This window comes from Cynocephalus volans, chromosome 4, assembly GCF_027409185.1.
Source record: "Cynocephalus volans isolate mCynVol1 chromosome 4, mCynVol1.pri, whole genome shotgun sequence".
NCBI lineage: Eukaryota > Metazoa > Chordata > Mammalia > Dermoptera > Cynocephalidae > Cynocephalus > Cynocephalus volans.
Window position 1 is genome coordinate 111,710,250 of NC_084463.1, and position 20,082 is coordinate 111,730,331.

General features: G+C 48.6%; 1 protein-coding gene across 1 annotated transcript in view; it reads right to left on the bottom strand.

Moving 5' to 3' along the window:
- The window catches only part of GALNT18 (polypeptide N-acetylgalactosaminyltransferase 18), a 340,361-nt gene that overhangs the window by 157,901 nt on the left and 162,378 nt on the right, over positions 1-20,082 (bottom strand). The window contains exon 2 of the mRNA XM_063094045.1: positions 9,666-9,858. Within this exon, the coding sequence (XP_062950115.1) occupies positions 9,666-9,858 (193 nt within the window). The remainder of the gene's footprint in view (positions 1-9,665; positions 9,859-20,082) is intronic.

A 20,082-nucleotide genomic window follows, 5' to 3' on the forward strand; every position in this document is an offset into this window, starting at 1 on the left:
TTTTACTTTTATTCTTGTTCAAAGTCAAGCCATTTTCCATTAGAGATAAAAACAAGGCATTTGTGAGAGGGGAGTGATGAGGCTGTGGAATATGCCGGAATTGATGGTCATGATAAACTCCACTTTATCGATCTCTGCTCACAGAAGGGGACGTGGGGATGGGGCGCGACAACACAGGGAGCCCCTTGGCAGAGCTCCCTTGAGGTTGTTTTGAGTTGTTTATGAGGGAGATTTACATTGAGAGCTCAGTGTCCTTACCTGCAGAGCAAGGGAAGCAGTGGAGGACCCAGGGAGGCCACCCTCACTCCTGGCCACCAGATACGACCCAGGGCAGCCCCAGACACCATCCACTGCAGTCAGACACCCACATATTGGCAGATCCTCCCATTTCTTTGACCTCAGGAGCTCTGCAAGACCCTAGTCCATCACAGCGGATTACTCATGCAGGCTGCTTGACCTGGGGGTGGGAAAAGTGGGCAGACCTCTTCTAGAATGAAGACCAAAGCAGAACGTGAACTGGGGCCCATCTGCCAATTCACATCACAAACAAGGCCCAACCGTGCAGGGTTCTGGGGGTGCAGAGGGGGGACCTACCTGGACAAAGCAAGTGACACTCCCAGGCAACCACTCCCCTGAGGGGTTATCCTGGCCCCACTGTCTTCCCAGGCCCTCCCCTCTCAGCTGTAGTCAGCACACAGGGTTCAGGTGCACGATTAACCACCTGCAGCACAAACCCAGGGAGACAGTCTGCCCCAGGTTCAGCACTGCTTCCTGCCCTCACAGCTACCATGTCCTCACCCCAGCCTCCGCCCTCCTACCTGCACCCACAGGACTCGCTCGATCCTCCCCTGGCCTCACTCAGGCACACTTCTAGCTTCTTCCAGACCTTTCCATATTAAATATACTCCCAGGCCTGTCAGCTCCCAGTTTGCTGGACTTAATGAAACCCAAGGGGGCGGGCAATGTGGGGGTTCTCATGGGGCATGAGGACGGTCAAAACTTTCCCTCCTTCTGGCTGGTGTCTACATCTCCATAACTTCTGGAGCCAAGAGGCTGTACTGTGCTTGCCACCCCTACTTCCCGGGGACTCCAGGTGAAGTATTTGGAAATTATACTAGTAAAAATGCCCATTTACTGAGTGCTTACAATATTCCATAAACCAAGCTAAAAGATGCACAGATATTTTTACTTTTTTTCTTCCATTTTATTCCTTCCTCCAATTCTGCATGGTAAACATTATTATCCCACTTAGAGAAATAGAGTTAAGATGATAAGTTATCTTCCAGGGCTTAAACCTGGATTCATTGGACTCCAGAGCTTTGAACCCCTGCTAAGTGATGGTCTCTGCCTTCCTTTCCATGCGCCACCAGAGACACCCGTGAGACTGGTGTCATGTTACCGGCAAGCCAGAGGCCTCCTGGGAGGGGCAAATGGGAGGACTTGCTTCCAGGCTGCTGATTCTGCATGAAAAATGGAGAGGATACAGTGTGTATACAGATAATAAAAATAAATCAAAGTTAAATAGCAGTTACTACATGACAGGCAGTATTCCATGAGTTTTACATATATTACGCATTCAGTCTTTGTATTAACACCCTTAATTTACAGATAGGAAAACCAAAGCACAGAGAGGCCAGGTAACTTGCTGGAGGTCACCCAGCTTATAAATGAGAGACCTGGCCTTGGAACCCAGGGAACCAAGTTTTAACTACTGCTCTATAATCTAAGCAGAAACTTCATCTGTTTTGTCATGTTACCAGTTTCTCTCCTGAGCTGTCTTCCTCTAAAAACTCTACTTTCTCTATAGCCCTTGAAATCCAATTCTGCAGTTGTAATCTGAGTAACAGAGTAAAACAAAACTATCACTTCCCTCTTTTAAAACATTATACTTCTATCAATATAGCTCAAGATTACATTTCCTTTAAATATCACCGCCATATTATTGGTCCATAATGAGTTTAACTTAAATAAGAACCTAAAGTATTTTCCCAGAGTGCTTTAGTTAAAGAGTATTTCCCCAAGCTGTGTCTGTGCAGTGAGAATTTTCAATGCAACGGCAGAATCATATCTACTTTACCCTTTGTCCTGCGGCTGCCCTCATGCACTACACATCTTCCACAGACCTCTGGGTCTTCTCCACAGAGCCAAGACCCAAAACTAGAAAAGCTCACCTGGGCAGGGCAGGGCAGGGCAGGACAAGGAGATGAGGTAGCATCCTGGAGTTACAAGACCTCAGTAAAAACACTGGCTCTGCCACATAGCCCCTGTGGGAACTTGAACAAATTTCTTGACCTTGCATATTCAGTATTCTCCTATATAAAATGGGAATGATAATAACTACTTCAGAGAGACATGAGGATAAAGTTAAAAGAGAAAGCGCACATCAAGCATTTGCACAGCACGTGGCACACAGTGAGTGAGCAAGAGGTGGCTCTTGTCGGAAATTATTAGCCTATGGGCAGCAACTGCCACCTGGCCCAGCATCTCCACCTGGAGCCACCCCCTTCTCCCCCAGGACCAGCTACATGATTTATGGAGCCCATGCAAAAGTAAAATGAAGTGCACCTTGTTTACATTTTTTCACCTATTTTTATTCTATTTATTTATTTATCTTTATTTAATTGAAAAATATTACTCAAAAATTATTATTAAAAATTGTAACACAGTGACAGCAGAGCATTAAACCAATCAAAGAGCCCCTCTAGCCACAGGATCCTGTGCAACAGGTTGCATACCACATTGGATCTTAACACAGAATGCACCGCATAATGCAATGTTGCAGTCAACGACATACCACACAAATGACGCCGATCCCATAAGACTATAACAGAGATGGAAAATTCCTATTGCCTAGTGACATTGTAGCCATGGTAATGATGTAGTGCAATTACTTTATTTTTTTAAAATAAATTTGGTGTAGCCTAAGTGTACAGTGTTTATAAAGTCTACAGCAGCTCACAGTAATGTCCTAGGGCTTCACATTCACTCACCACTCACTGACTCACCCAGAGCAACTTCCAGTCCTGCAAGCTCCATTCATGGTAAGTGCCCTATACAGGTGTATCACTTTTTATCTTTTATACCATATTTTTACTGTACTTTTTCTTTGCTTAGATATGTTTAGATTCACAAATACTTACCACTGTGTTACAATTGCCTACAGTCAGTACAGTAACATGATATATAGGTTTGTAGCCTGGGAGCCACAGGCTATATCATATAGCTTAGGTATGTAGTAGGCTATTCCATCTAGGTTTGTGTAAGTACACTCTATGATGTTTGCACAACAAAAGAATCACCTAATGAGTGTATTTCTCAGGACATATCCCCATTGTTAAGCAATGCATGACTTGTACTAATATTGTTGCTGTTACAAATTATTACAAACTTGGTGGCTTAAAACAACAGAAACTTATCTCATAGTGCCAGAGGTCAGAAGCCCAACACAGGCCTCACTGGGCTAAAATTAAGGTGTTAGCAGGACTGAGTTCCCTTCTGGGTTCCAGGGGAGAATCTGTTTTCTTGCCTTTTGCAGCACCTAGAGGCTGCCACACTCCTGGGTGCATGGCTCTCTTCCATCTACAAAGCCATTGGTGGTCCTTCTTGTATTGCCATCTCTCTGGTTTTGACTATTCTGCCTTCCTCTTTTACTCCGAAGTGCCCTTGTGATTAGATTGGGCTCACCCAGTAATCCAGGAAAATCTCCTTATTTTAATTCCCCTTTGCCATGTAACATAACATATTCACAGGTTCCAGGGATTAGGACATAGGCATCTTGGGGTTGGGGGGCATTATTCTGCTTCACCATGAAGCCAGTCTTGCTGGTCCTCCAAAGTTGAGAGATCTCAGATTTCTGTCGTCTGCACTTTTAAAACAATGTTGCCCACCCAGACCCCACAGCCCTCCAATCCATCCTAACAAACCTCTGGCCACATACCACAGTGGCAGCAGCAAACACCCATAGCCACTTTGGATGGACCCTGGACTGTTCCCAGGGAGACCCAGTGCCCTGGCTGCAGGTGGCATTCTCTCTTTGCTATAATCCTGTCCCACTCCCACTTTGATATTGGCTCAGGATTTCTCCAGCTCCAGGCCCAGGGCTCCTTCACGACTTGTATGTGAATCTGTCCAGTTGCTCCCACCCAGGGCTGCAGAAAATAGTTTAATCCCTTTTACCAACCCCTCATGCCCCAGCCCCAGGCCTAACCCACCTGTCAACCCAAGATCCAGTCTACCCTAACTCCTGGGAGGGAGGGACCTGGGCCTCATGGGACACTAGAGAGAGAGGCAAAACCATTATAGACAAGGCTCAGGATCCTCTGAAGCTCTGCCAGCAAGAGGCAGGAAGCAGTTCCTGCCAGAGGCTCTGCCCTGAGCTACCTCAGAGGGAGGCTACCGAGTTGCCATGGTGATGTGACAGTTCTGGAGCTGGAGATCCAGAGACCCCCTTTCTTCTGCCCACACCCACAATTTCCACTAGATCAGGCGGTCATCCCTTAGACTTTCCTGTGGCTCCTGTTTGGAAATAACAACTATTGCTTACAGAGAAGACTGTGACATGAGCCTGTTGCTGCAGAAGTAAAGAGCACCGACACAGTACCTGCCTGACCCAGCAGTCACTGGGATGGGAAGCCCACCAGCCCACCTGCCCTCCCTGCTCCAAGGTGGCCAGCTTGTTCCCACCCAGCATAATCCTCCTTCCCATAACTCACAGGCCCTTTTCTCAGAAACCTCCCAAAAGAGTCCCCTGTATCTTCCCTCTCCACCGCTCGGGCAAAGGACTTCTCTGATCTCTTTTTCACACCTTCATTTTTCAGAAACTTGATGTTTAACTTACATGCAGTAAAACACACAGATCTTAAGTGTACAGTTCAATGAGTTTTGACAAATGTGAATACCTCTGTAGTCCACACAGAATAAGGATTTGATTGTTGCCTTTTTTTCTTTTTGCCCCTCTTAGGTTGTTTTGGCATCTGTTGATAAGGAGGAAGAGGATGGACAAGAGGAAGGTGGACATGGGCAGCAGGAGGAAGTGCACAGAGAAAGCCACGGGAACATCTGCCACCTGCAGCTGGGGACGAGAGGGACGGAGCAAAGTCCAGCCAGGCTGAGATGTGGGTTTTCTTCCCTTCCACCCTGAGGCCCAGAATCTTTGCAACCCAGGGAGGAAGCAAGCAAACCCCTGCCCAGCTCTGGCAGAAGCTCCTCATGGGGCGAGATCTGTGATGGTCAGCAGAGGGGGTCAGCCATGTCCTGGATCCCCCAGGTCTTCCCACCTGGATGGCCCAGGGGCCTGCTCTTCTCCTGTTTTGATGACACAGGGAGAACAAATGACATTTTGATTTCTCCGGAAGCCAGTGGGCCTGGTGCCCTGAGGAATTGTTGTCCTCTGCACAGACGAGGCTGGAAAAACTGCCACACTTCCTGTTCCCACGTGCTTCCTTCCCCAGGGGAGGGCAGTCAAAATCAGCACAGGGAGGCTCCTTGCAGAAGCCAACTCCCAGGCTCTGCCTCCCTGCCACAGAGGCCACAAGGGATAGGGCTTCCACAGGCTTTCAAGTCCAGGCCCTGCCTTACCAGAAGCCTGCAAGGACAACTCCTTCCCAAGGGGGCAGCAGGTTGTCAGCAAGTTTCCTGAGCACCTGCCCTGCCCTCCCACACTTCTCCTCTGGATTCCCATCTCAGTGCGAGCTCCAGGAGCTGTGTGTCTGTCTGACACTTTACTGGATGCCTGGCACACACCAGGCACTCAGTAAATGTTCATTGAGTGAATAAATTAATGAAGCCTAGCAACTACTTGGATGGACGTTTTTCCTTCTGGGTATGCCTTGTCCTGTGTATAAGGCACGGAGTACAGTGAGATCTTATCTCAGCCAGAGAACCAGGCGGGTCAGATGAAATCTTTCAGCACTAAGAAAAAAAGAAGACATTATAAGGGACCAGTCAGAGGTGATGGAAGGGACAATGGGACGGGATTCTGAACTCCCACTTTCTGGTCCAGGAATGAAGCCAAGCATAACATCATGGTTAGAATTGGGAAGAGTAGAGTCAATAGCAAAAAGAGTGCTGAATTCAATGGACCCTCCAGGGGCAGAAGTTCCCAAGAGCAAACAGGAGTTAACCAGAGGCACAGGGGCTCAGGTGAAACCAAGAGCCATTGGCATGGCTCTTCTGAAGACTGCTGATCACCCTACTCCACCTCAGTCCAAGTTCCAACATCAGCTAGAGCTGAGGCATCATTCTGAGCCTTGGTAATGAGTTTGACATTTACTAAAACAATTTTTCCAACATGTAGAGGCAGACCTTTCTCCCTCCCAAACTGATCAGCAAACACTCAGTGCTGTATTGTTAAAGCAGGCCTGCCACCACCATTACAGCGACACAAGCTGACGCCTCACGGCAGTACACACAGTGGTTACACATACAAATTCTATTGCCTGACTGCCCGGGTTCATACTGCAGTTCTGCCACTAGTGACCCTGGGCAGGAGATATAATCTCCCTGTGCCTCAGTCTCCCCTGTTGTAAAATGGAGACTACTAATAGCACCTACTTTAGAAGGTTACTGTGACGAGTCAAAGTTAATACAAATAAAGTGCCAAATGCGTGTCTGAAAACATGGCTCTCACTATATAAATGTTTGGCAGTGTGGTTTGAGATAGGATGAGAGCAAAGTGATTGAAAAGATGTTTCTGAAATGAGTTAAACAGGATGAGCCTTGTTACAAGGCAGGAATGTTTTTATGGAGACTTACAGACAAAGGGACGCATTGTTTTACCTAAGCACAGGCTTGTAGTGAGTGGTCCACCCACAGCTCTCCACTCTTGGGTGTGTGTCTGGCACATGAGCTAAAATAGAGCAAGACAGAGTCTTCCTGGGACATGCGCAAAGAGAAAACGCCCCTTGTTAAAGCCACTTGCATGGAGCCCTGGCCCAGGGGCAAGAAGGTTCGGCTCCATCTTCCATCAGAGATTCAGGTTTTCTGTCTAGAAAAAGGGGCTGATGGGAGTTGCCTTGGCCCATTGGGGAGGAGTGGAGGCTCCACAAACTGTGAAGGACTGTGCAGAGCAACGGCTGCTCCTCTCCAGCAGCTCAGGAGGAAACTGAAGAATTCTGCCCACCTAGAGTCCTTCAGAGTCCCTCTCTTGGGCAAACTCGGCCAGTCTGGGCTGGGCTTTCCTCCTGAAATGAGCCAGGCTTGCCTTGCCCTTCAAGAAGAGCCACAGGGCTTGTGTCGCCTCTGCCCTCCAACTTCCTGTGCCTCTCTCACCAGAAGTGACAGCGGGCAGGGCCCCTCTCTAAATGAACGGCAAAGGGGTTCCAGCATTGGCTCTCAGCAGTGCTGTGCACTGTCAAAACAAACACAGCTGTGGGCCAATGTCATGGCCAGGATTTGGCAACTGGACACATGGATTCTAATCTCAACTCGGCTGCTTATCTGATTATGTGACCTCTCACATGACAGTCTGCTCGCTGGCTTCCTTGACTCTAAATGGGAAAAGTCCGCCATTGCTTTGTTACCTTCTATGCAGTGGTGGTGTGGTCCAAATGGGAAGGTCATTATCAACAAGTCCAGCCCTGCATAAATACCAGTTATTGTTACAGTCAGGTCTCAGTCTGTAAGATCCACCCTTTCCTTGGCTTTCTTCTTATTTTCCCTTTAATTTTGAACAAACGTGGATTGAGCTGGGATTGTGTATTGAACCAAATCTGGATGCAAAGTCCCTGGTTCCTCTGCCAGCCAAGGACACGGCCGAGGCCTCTGTAGGAATGAGAGGGCCCCAACTGCTCCTGAGGACCCCTTCTCTAGAGCCCCTATGTCCTGCCCACTTCAGACCTGCTCCTCCCCCAGCCCCCAGCGTGGTCTCTGCGGCACTTGCAGTGGGGCTGAGACTCTATGACACTTAACTGAATTTACCTTTAAGATATTTCCAGAATTTAACCCCATCTCAACACCTTTCCTGCTGCCATCATGGTCTGAGCCAGCACCAGCTCTCACCTGGATATTCAAAAGGCCTCTGACTAGTCTCCCTGCTTCCAGCCTTGCCCCCTCAGTCTATTCTCAGCACAGCAGTCAGAGGGGCTTTTGAAAATGACAATCAGAAAATATCACTAATCTGCTCATGCCCTTCCCATGGATCCCCACCTCCGAGAGTAAAAGCCACACGCCTGCAATAGCCTACAAAGCCCTTCTCTTGCCATTCTCAACCTTGGCTGCACATTGAAATCACGGGGAGTTCTATACAGTACTGATGCTAAGTGCCACCCCCGGAAACTCTCATCTAATTGGTCTGGGGTGTGGCCCCAGCATCAGGGTTTTTTTAAAGCTCCCCTGATAAGTTGAATGTGCATCCAAAGTTGAAAACCACCACCCTACTTGATCCTCTTCCTGTTGCCCCCAACCTCATCTCTACCTACTGTCCCCTTGCCCACTCTGTTCCAGCCACACAGGCCTCCTTCCTCTTCTTCAAACATGCCAATATGCTGCTACCTGAGGGCCTTTGCACTTGCCAGTCCTGTGGCCTGGAAAGACCTCCTCCAGGTCTTTGCCCAAATGTCACCTTCTTAATGAGGCCTTCTTTGACCACCCATGAAAAATTGCACTCCCTCACTCCCACCCCAGGAGGTCCCTATCTCCTTTTCCACTTTATATTTCTCCATAGCACTTAACACCCTTGAACATTCTAAGTATTTGACTCTTTTGTTTTGTTTATTATCTGTTCCCAACCAACTAGAATGCAAGTGCTACAAAGACAAGGATTCCTGTCTGTTTTGTTCACTGCTCTATCCCTATACCTAAATGATGCTGCCACATAATAAGTGCATAATAAATAACCTTTAAGTAAATATGTGTTCTTCTTTCCCTCTGTAGATCCTCAGCTGCTCTTTCATTCCTATAGCCCGGCCAGGTTCTCCCTGGCCAGGAACAACCATACCCGATTTTACAGCCTACAGCAGGTGCTTAATAAATATCTGTGGAGCTGAACTAAACTCTTCTCCCTAAAAAAACACCCTCCCAACCCAGCAGCAAGATCTTTCCCAAAGACTCCAGATATAAACTCACTATGGTTTGCAGCTTTAAGAAAATTTCAAAAATAAGGAGAAAGGGGAAAATAAGGTGTGGGGGGAGCTCACAAAAGTTAATGAGATTTTCTCAGCTGTGGTACGTGCCCACATTTTTAATAATTAGGAGTAATAAAAATTCTAACCAAACCTTAAAGGCACATCCTTCTGTAACAAAGACAGAAGTCAAGACAGACTTCTCTGTCAGGTGTAATGACTTGTTAGCCCTGGAAGATGGATGTACTTTAAAAAACTAATTTACAGAAAAAAGTAATTGTTCATAAAAATGCAACTAATTGGGTTAAGATGACATATTAACAGGAATGCCAGATGATTCTAGTGCCCTTAAGGAGTAAATTAGGTTATTAATTCTCGAAATCTCTAATGGAAGAAAGCCTTCCTGCTACTCAGCAGATGGAGAAACTGAGGCTGAGGGAAGAGGAGAGTGACGAGCCTAATGCCAGCTAAGGTGACAGACCCTGGCTGAGGCAGGAAATGGATCTTGGAGTCCAGATGCCCAGTCCTGGCTCTGCTCCCAGCACTGTGGGGACCCCAGCTCCCCACGGGCAGGCGGACAAGGGCCCATTCACCGACTGTGCTCACCCACTGGGTCTGAGGTCGGGCAGGGGCCGGTTGAGAGGCAGGCGGTCACTGAGGTAGGCGTTGTAGCCGTAGTACTGGAACTGCTTCAGGGCCACGCGCCGGCCTTCAGGGCTGAGCTCCTGGCCCCAGTGTGCAAACAGAGAGGAGTCTGTGAAGGGCTCAGCCTCTGCCTCCTCCGGCTTGGCAGGAACCTCTGGAGAAAGAAGGGACAAGCAGACAGTGGGTCAGAGTGCGCCCCTGCATATGCCACAACAACCCTGACCTTGGATGAAACAATCGGAGCTCCTTCTCTGGCAGGTCGGGGAAGGTCAGAATCTTCACGCTTCCCAAAGATTCATTCATCCACGAATCCCTCCATCCGTCCATCAATGTCACCAGGTACGAGGGGTACAGAGATACACCCCACAGGGTCTGCCGAGAAGCTGAGGGATGTGAGCCTGACGCCTCATGGCTTCCAGGCAGGGCCCCTCCCATCCCAGTCTGCCTCCTCCCTGCCAGAGACATTGGCCCAGCTCCTGCCACTGTCTGGTCCTGCTGGGAGCTGCCTGGCCCCACCATGAGACATTCACTTGGCCATGAGCACCCGCTGCCAGACTGCCTCCTGTTGCTTCTAGACTCTGCACACCAGAATAGGGGGAATCAGTGACACAGGTGACAGCCAAGCCATCCCCAGCCCACCATGTACTTGGGCATGGCTCGTTGAACGCCTGGTGGACTTTTTAGAAACAATCCCACACCAGGTCAAGGACAGCTCACAGTTTCCCAGGAACTTCTCACAAAAGTGGAGGGGGAGTTATTAGCTATAAGAGCAAAGGCTTTGAATTCACACAGTCGTGGATTTAAATCCCTGCTCCACCATGCTCTGCATGACCATAGCAAACACTCAACCTCCCTAGGCCAAAATTTCCTCGCATGTAATGTGGGGATATGATATCCACCCACCCCCAGAGATTTGTGAAGATCATATCAAATAATGTATATGAAGCACTTAGATCAGCATATGTCTCAGAATAAGTGCACAGTCAATGGTAATTAGGATTATTACAGCAGGGAAGGTTGTATAATCTCTCCTTTATAAGGGGGGTAACAGATACATCTTGCCAGAACTAGGCTGATAGGCCAGGACTTTGGAATTAGTATCCTGGGATAGATAGTCAAGAAAACCATTCAAGGTCTTAAATCAGAGAAATTGGACAGATGCCAAGCCCACTGGACAGTGCCTTCTGTGCTCATCAACATATGAAGTAAATAAGAGATGGAGCCAGGAGCCTGAAATGAGACAGAGACCAGAGAAAGTAGAAGAAGATCAGGAACAGTACAGGCAGCATCAGGACACCTGCCGACGTCCCCTCAGTGGTCTGCATGGAGGCAGTGGGTACATGGCACACCTAGCAGTACAGGCTGGAGACAGGCAAAGGGCTAGGTTCTGGGGTCTTCAAGGTTGGGGAGCTCAGAGCTACAGACCACCACCTCCTCTTAGCACACACTCCTAAGAGCCAACCTGGGAGAAAGGAAGAGGTCTAGGAATAAAAAGGGAACCTTCTAACACCCAAGATCCTCCTAACCTGGAAGGGTGCTCCAGCGGTAGGAAGCCCCGCCACCAGAAGTGCACAGAGGCCACCATGGAGTAGGAGACTTAGCCCATGCTTCCAAAAGCAGAGAGAACACACTGGAGCAAGAGACCTTAGTGAGAGAGATGCAAAGAGATGTGTAAATGGGTTCCAGGCGCTGGCCGAACTCACTGGGCGAACACGCATGAGTCACTCTCCTCTCCACGCCATGTCCTCCACATTGACACGCACGCCACCCCTGGGATAACCGTTGCAGCTAACACTTGCTGAGCGCTTACTCTCTCCATGAGCCAGGCTCTGCTCTGAGCCCTTTCCACACATTAACTCAACTCACCCTATAAGGTAGGAACTATTGTCATCTCCATTTTATAGACAAAGAAAGTGAGGCCCAGGAGAATAAGACACTTGCCAAGGCTCACACAGAAGGAAGTGGAGTAGCTGGGATTCAGTCCTGGGAAGTCTGTCTCCCAGGCAGTGATCCTGCCACTGCGCACACTGCCTCTATATGGCAATGGGCTTGTATACGTGCGAATTCCACAGACATGGTGTATCATCTTGGTTACCGATTTTCCTTAGAGATGTGAAAGGAAACTGAAACACAAATAACAGATCAGTACATATGGAGGAATAAAATGCAACCATGCATGCATGGCTGAGGCAAGGCAAGAGTTTTCAGGATTGTGGTGGCTGCCTATAGCTCCATCCCAGAACTTGGCGTGCACTTGCTCATTCTCCTCTCCCAGGCTGCTTGAAGAAAAGCATGAGCCTGCATGATCTTGAAGGTCCTTGTTATCTCTAAAAAGATGTATGACTCATTCATTTGGGATGGGGGTAGTAAAAATCTAAATCAGTGAACCAACTGAATCATATAATATTTAAAAGAAATGTAGTTTTATTGCTCTCAAATACCCAAATGGATATTACCAAGTAAAATGAGATCAGTTAATGAAAAAATTATGGTTCAAAATTAGGCCTGAATTGCATAATAATGTATCCTAAACATATTAAAGTCCTAGGTCACACCACACGCTCCTACCTTTTCTCTCAGAATGGGTGAGAATGACATAAAGTCAAAGGCAGTGGGTACTGACAGATGAGTGAGGGGCTCTACAGCAGGAAAGAAGAAATATTTGCCAAATGCCTGCCAAGAGTCAAGCAGTGTACTAGGTCACTTTTTTACCCAAAGCTCTCTCTCTTCAACCTCACGAGCCTGACTCCATGTCTGACGTGTTCCCGGCTGTGTATCTTCGGTTCCTTGCATAATATGGGCTCTTACAAGGGACTCAATAAATCATTTTTAAATACATTAGTTAATAAGTAACCCTTAGTTAGTTATTAGACATGAAGAAACCAAAAATGAAAAGGTTAAATGACTGGTCCAAGGTCACCCAGCTTATCACGGACATTGAACAAAGGTGTGGATTCCTCCAAATCTTGCATTTTTTTCCCTGCACTAGGGGTGGCAAACCATGGTTCGAGGGCCACTGCCCTATTTTTTGTAAATAAAGCTTTTCTAAAATGCAGTCACGTCTATCTACTTGCTTACGTATTATCTATGTCTGCTTTAGAGCGGCAAGAGCAAAACTCAGTAGGTAAGACAGAGACCAGATGACCCATGAAGCCAAAAATACTTACTGCTCAGTCCTTTAGGAAAAAGCTTGCCAGCCCTGCTTGGCACCTTACAGTTGACTTCCCTTAGCTACAGAGGCCTTGCCTCTGCTAACTCCATGCATTTTTTCTTTCTTTTCCAAGGAATTGGTTAAGAACACTGGCTGTAGAGTCAGAATTCTAGGGTTTATATGCTCCAGTTCTACTATTTATCAGTTTAGTCTACCTTATCCTGAGCCTCAGTTTCCTCATCTAGAAAATGGGGTTGGTAATAACAGTCCCTTCTTCAAGAACACATGTGAGTATTAAAGCTCCTTGTAAGGAGGTTGGCACAGTGCAGGGTGTGTAGTAAGTTCTCAGTAAATGCTAGCTGCTATGGACCCATGAAGCCCACAGCCTCATCTGGGTGTCTTTCCACCAACATAGCTTGAGTTTGGATGGGGAAGATGACCCTGCTCTGAGGTCCCAGCTCTGAACAATGCTGATGCTGTCATCCCCACATGAAGAATCTCCATGTCCATAGACAAGTGGCCTACACTTAACAGATCCTAGACCCAACTCCCTTCTCCAGTGAGAAAGCAGACCTACAATAGTCATCCAGCAAAGGAGGACCAGCTTTGACATAGGGGCACAGGCAAAGAGGCCTCAGAGAAGTGCCTGGCTGAGTCCCCTGCAGGGGTCCTGGGGTGCCTGGACACATGTAGTGATGGACAGACCCTCAGATGTCACTTGCCCAGGGACAAGACACCTCCCAGGAGTGGACTTGGGCTGAGGTCCCTGTTGGGGTTCAGATCTACTTGGGCACGTCTGACCAACCGATGGGGTGACTTGAGAGAAGCGTGTATCCAGGGGGCTGAGGACCCCCCAAGGGAGGGCCCATTAAAGGCAGAGGGTGAGCAGGACATATGAACTCAGCCTGTAGCCAAGCCAGAATCTTTGGAGGAGAGTTCTCGAGGGTTCTGAGTACAACAGGGAGGCTGCTTTTCCAACCCATACCTCACCATCCCTGGGCACTTGTCTAGGTCCTAGGGAGAAACAAGCTGAGAAGGAAACTGAAAGAGCTGCTTCACCAGACAGCCATGCATGGAGCCCACGCAGCACCTGTGTGCCAGGAAGGTGGGAAGGCTTCCCTCTGCCCTCCCTGACTCACCATAAACGACATGGCTTGGGCAGGTAGAGGAGCCTCTGTGGAGTCTGAGGACACTTCCCAGCTGGGGGAGACATTACCATGCTATGTCCCTCTCTGCCTGGGACCCTCCAATGGCCTCCTGACCCCTTGTGGAGAAGACAAAGTCCCTCCTAGCACCTGCAAGGCCCCGGTGGGTGATCAGGACCCCACAAGTCCCTGGTTTTCTCCTCTGCAGCCATAGTGACCCCTCGTCAGACGCATCTCAGCTCAGCGCCCTGGCTCCTGCATTTCCTTCACATCCCAGGGCTAGTGTCCCTCACGGCTGGTGCATCTCTACTCAAAAGTCACTTTCTCAGCAAGGCCTTACCTAAACCATCAGCACCCCCACCCCCAGTATTTATATATTTTTTCCATCTGTCTTGCCTGTTGTTTGTCACTCCTTCCAGAACGTGAGTGCCGTGAGGTCAGGGATTCGCTCTGTCCTCTGCTGAATCCCTAGTACTTAGAACAGCATCTGGCACCTGGTAGGTGCTCAAACAGTATTAGTGAAATGAATGACTGGGGCAGTAGCAGCAGGTCACGGTGGGAGTCAGAAAGCCCCTGCCCGCGAGGGACCTTGAAATCCTTCAGAGGGACTTGAAAGGGGGCTGGAGTCCTGTGTCAGCAGGTGAGAGCAGGAAGCCAGTGAAGGTACGGCCAGGGCAGATTCCAGTTACATACTAGGTTAATTACCTAGTTCACTTAAGCAAATGACTGTGTACAGTTACACACACTAGCAGTGCACTCTTAGAAGCTTCCCAGGTAGTTCCATGGAATACAGTCACTGGTAGACAACCTCCACTCCTCTCCTTAGAAAATCATATATATCAGAGAACCACCTGGCATCTCTCATGCATCAAGAATAGAACTGGGCACAGAGTGATTACTCCAAAAATAGGAGAGAAGAAGAGAAGGAGGGAGGAAGGCTGTATCTGTTTCTTCCCTCTCTCCTTTTTTCTGCTCCCACCTGGAAGGGCTCTGAATCAGAAAAAGCCCACCAATGGCTCCAAATGTCCCTCCTTCCAGGAACCCAGGCACAGGGGCAATGAGTAGGAAGACCCAGTGTCTCCAGAAAGCTGACCTAAGATGCCTTCAAGGAATGTCTGGGCCAAACCACAGAGCCACAGAGAACCAGAGAGTCAGGCCAGGTGTTTTTTTCCTTCCCTAAAACCCAGCTCTCGGGTGTCCCCAAAGCTTCGGCAGACACATGGATGCCTGTCTTTACTTCTGAATCTCCTCTATCTCCAAGGTGCTTGTTACAGAAATCCCCATATCAGAGTCAGAGGGGAGGATTCCCCTGATAGGACACTCATCACTCCACACTTTGAAAAGGTACATTTGATTGGTCTGTGCAAAGCGTGACATTTCTATCATACACAGGAAAAGGACCTGACTTCTTCCTTACCCCTGACATTTCTCAGGGCAACTCTCCCCAAAGGACCCAGGGGGCTATCATTCCTTCTCACCCCCAAGTGTCTTTCCAGGCCAGCACCTGGTAGCTGCGGCTGGGCCAGTCCTGCTAGGAGGGGTTCCCGATGACAGCATGTCCCTTGTGCTCACCTTCAGCCTTGCCCACAGAGGGTGCTCATCCCTTTAGCAGCTAAGCAACAAATATTTAGGTGCATTTATTCTGTGCCAGGCTTACTGCTGGTTATTAAAATTTAAAGATTACTCAGATATGTTCCGTATTCTCACGCAGTGTCCAATTTAGTGGAAAAGGCAGAGGTACAGAGAATGCGGTCAATGCTCTGATCGAGGCTATACAAAATGCCATTGGGTCCCTGAAGATAGGGGAAAAGGAGGTGCAGGGGAGGCTTCCTAGAGGAGAGGATGCTTGAGTTAGGCCATGAAGAATACATGAGATCTGCAAACTCTCTCTAGGGAAGGGCACCCCAAAGGAGGGGCCCACGAGAGCAAAGATGCCGCTGCAGGAAAGAGCACTATCGTGGCTCAGGGACACTGAACAGATGGCTGAGCAGATCTGAAGCCAGGGAAACAGAACCAGAGCTCTAGGCCTCGGCAGTCCTGAGATGGCCAGTGGACAGGAGCAGGAAGAACCCACAATGAAGACTGCAAGACCAAAAGGCATGGGATTAGCCATATCATTTGGAAATAGTTTATGAACCTACAAGCATGCATCCCAAAGCCCAACATGATAAACATCACAAAAAAGTACTGTCCAAAGTGGCCAAGTGTGTTATTTGAAGTTCAACTGCTGGCAATCATGGGTGTCTACTGCAAAACCTTTGCCCTGGAGCTGATCCCCTAGTGCAGCGTATCCCAGTTCCATTGCCCTGCCCCTGCCATGTGGTGAGGCCAGGCCTTCCTGTCTCCTCTGGGATGTAGGTTTCATCATTCCCGCCATTCATACAAGGAAACTGCAGCTCAGAGACATTAAGAGTCTTGTTGCTGAGCTCACACCCCCTGACCACAGCCCCACCTCCATATCACAGGCTAAGACGTATCACCTGGTTTGAGGAGCCCTGGGAGGCTACTCAGTTGGTCTGCACTATTTCATAGCAGTTGTTAAACTATTGAAACACCTTCAGAGCAGTGGTAAACAGCTGCTGCCCAGAGTCCCTCCAAGGCCCCTGCTACCCCAGCTGCTCTGGCCCTTTTCTTGGAATGCTCCAGATCCTTTCACCAGCCAGAGACCATGGACCCTGCTCTGTGCTGCGGCCAGAATTCCTGCAAATTGGTTAGTGCCCATGCCTTGCTGGTTGTCAAGTACATTTTGACTTTAACTTGCTTGAGCCCTTCCTAGGAGGGCCCCTGTAAATAAGAGTGATGGGTTTCTGAAGACCCACTCACTGAGCTTGTCTGAGCTTCCCCATGGTAATGCCCAGTCCTCATTGTGCATGACCTGTTTTCCAGAAAGTTCTACCAATAATCACATGGGGCATTCAGGAAATGCCACAATATGGTCTTGGAGATATGCCCACAGTGCCTGACACACAGCCCACTAATGAGAGTGGAGACTTACAGACACACACATCCTGACAGTCTCCATGCTAATTCACAGAGACAGGAAGGAAGTGGGGCAGGAAAGAGCTTGCAAAACTTTGAGCAATTAATGCAACAAAAGCCGCATCTCTGAGCGTTCTGCACGGCTAATTGGCCAGGCAAGAGGAGCACATCTGGAGACACTGCCAAGGCTTCGGAGGCTGCTGAAGCTGCTGATGCTGAGAGTAGGAAGAATGCCTGCATGTGCCGTGGCTGCTTTGGTGGGCAGCCCACACAGAGGGCTGGCCTCACAGGCTTTTGCCCCCAGATCTTGGTGGCGCTGAGACAGCATGACAGTGTGGAAAGAAAATGGGCTTTGGAGTGAAACAGCTACTGTAACGCTGCCCAGCCCTGTCCAGTCTGACTGCCTACCCTCTCCAGGACCGGCTCCCTGGTAATCCCTATCTTCTGAAGCTGAGCCATTTTGCCAGCCCTTGCCATAGCTGCAGGAGGAAACTGAGGTGCCAGTGGACCTTAGGAGAAGCTGCAGGAGATGCTGTAGCCCAGACCTCTTCCTAAGCAAGAGTCCAGCACCCATCTCTGCTCCTCGGGTTTAGGACAAAGCAAGAGGAGGGGTTACCCTGCACTGTTGCTCTGGGAGGTCAAAGTGGTTTGGGGTCACTGCCTCAGAGTTGAGCAGCAGGACTGGTCCCACCCTGTGAGGGGGCAGACAGAGCCCCCTGGGACACAACTCACATCGCCGAGCCTGTTGCCCAGGCTGGCTGTGCCCTCATTGGAAGTGGCAGCTCTGCTTCTTGTCCCTTGGCTTGGGCACCCTGAGGGATGTTTCCCCAGGGATCCAGTGAAGCCTTCTTGTTTCTTGTGGTTTTACTTGGTTTGCTGTATCTCCCTGTCACAGGCAGAGGCGACAGCTAGGAAAGCTTTGGCGGGGGGAGGGCAGGGGCTAGCTTTTGCCCTGCAGTGAGGCTGTAGCCACTGCTATTTCTGTTTCTGCCCTCGGGCCAAGCTCAGAGCTGAAGCTTTGGGCATTTGGTGATGAGATCCAGAACCCAGTAAAGACCAGGCAGGAGAAACTGGGACAGACACTGGGCCCCGTGTCTGAAGTTCACTCGAGGGACAGACATGGATAGTCCTGTCTCCTGGTCTTCCTTCTAAGGTGTTCTAGGGACACCTTCTCTCCTCACTGCTAGGTCTGCTATTTGCTCTCTTTGGGCAAAACCCAAAGCCCTTCAAGGTACTTTTCTTCACTTGTGAAACGGGGGCAGCCCGTCTGGCTGCTATGGAGAGTCACTGTGAAGCCAGCTTCTGGAAAGATGAAGGATGAGCATCAAATAACAGAGCCAGTGTTGCTGAATATCCCAGGTAAGAACTGTTAAAGGATGTTTTCCCTTTCTTATGCTCCCTTACTTTTAAACAGCTTCATTGAGATACAATTTATGTACCATAAATTTCACCCATTTTAAATGTACGTTTCAATTATTTTTAGAAAACCTTTCCCCCACTCTTGACATGCTTTGTTGCATGCTTTATTTTGAGTTAAAAAGAAAAGAGCTAACTGAATGTCCAGAAATGTACATTGTTTTTGTGCGCTTTCAGGAAACACCCGCCTGCTGGCTTCCTGCTGGTGAGAAGTCACCATTATTCCCACCAAAGAGCTTGATGCTTGGGCCTCACCCAAGAAGCCCAGGCTGTATTTGCAGAGCTTGGGGGCCTGGTTCATCCCAGCCCTGCTAATGATGGTGGGATTTACACTGTCACACAGAGGGGGTCACACCTGAAACAGCCAGAACAGCAGCATCCTGCCTCCCCACCTTCACTCACCATCTGCTGCCTCCACAGATTGCGAGGTGTGTCCCCCTCTCTCCTCTTCCAGGTGCCCAGCTTTGAGGTCCAAGTCCCAGCCTTTGTGCCTAGTCCCAGCCAAAGCAAGATGCTGAGATTGGGAAACAAGCTGGCCTGAGAGGCAGAGAGCCTGGTCCGCTCTCACCTCTGATACCAGGCAAATCCCTAACTCCATGGCCTCTGTTTCTGTCCTGTAAGGTGGAGCCAATGTTTGTATTTTACCTGGGGGAGAAGGGGGACTATAGCACATCATAGTGTTACTTCTGTTATGATGGGCTCGTAAGGGAAAACTTTCAGATTTTTAAAAACACTTTGATATGTTAGGAGCCCTAACTATGGTAAGTAAATGAACTATTCTGTTGAGTAGAGGGTTTCTCCTCTTTTTTCTTCTAAAGGTGATTAGAACATGAGCTGAAGGTCTTTTGCCAGTGGCCCCCAAATTAGGCTTTCTCTTCTAGGAATCCTCAGAGTTGCTAACAGAAAGAAGTGGAATCTGACAGGAAAGGGCTTGCAACTGACTGGAAGGAGGGAACCCTGACAGTCTCAGGTCCAACACCATTAAATTCTCTGCTTGAGGGCTTTACTCATCATGGCAAAGGCAAATCTGGGGTAACTTCTTCAGGCACCTGAAGAGTGCTATGGAGAAGCAGAGAGGCTTCTTCAGAGCACCTCGCCCCAAGGCAAGAGGGTCTGCAGGGAGAGAGCTGCGATGCCAAGGGCAGGCTCCAGGAGGGACTCAGTCAACCAGCCCAAGAGGCTCCGGAGTCAGCTCTGCCCTGGACTGGTGTGTGACCTTCGTGAAGCTCTTGAAACTCTCTGAACCTCAGCTTGCTCATCTATTGAATGAGGATGATAATATCTACCTCTAAGCTTGTTGCAAAGATTAAATGAGGTGATGGGTGCCAGTGAAGTGCTTAGCAAACCATCAGACCCACAGTAAGCATATTAGTTTCCTTTGGCTGCTGAAACAAACAACCACGATCTTAGTGGCTTAAGTTAACACAAATTTATTATCTTACAGATAATTAATATCTGTAAGGTAATAATTTAAAGATTTATTGTTAAAGATAATATTAATATTATTAAAGATAATAATTTATAGATTTATTATTATATATTATGATTTATTATTAAAGATTCACTATCTTTACCATCTTTACTATTATCATTTATTATCTCTCTGGAAGTAGGAAGTCTTCAGGGGTCTCACTGGGCTAAAATCAAGGGAGAATCTGTTTCCTTGCCTTTCCAGTTTCTAGAGGCT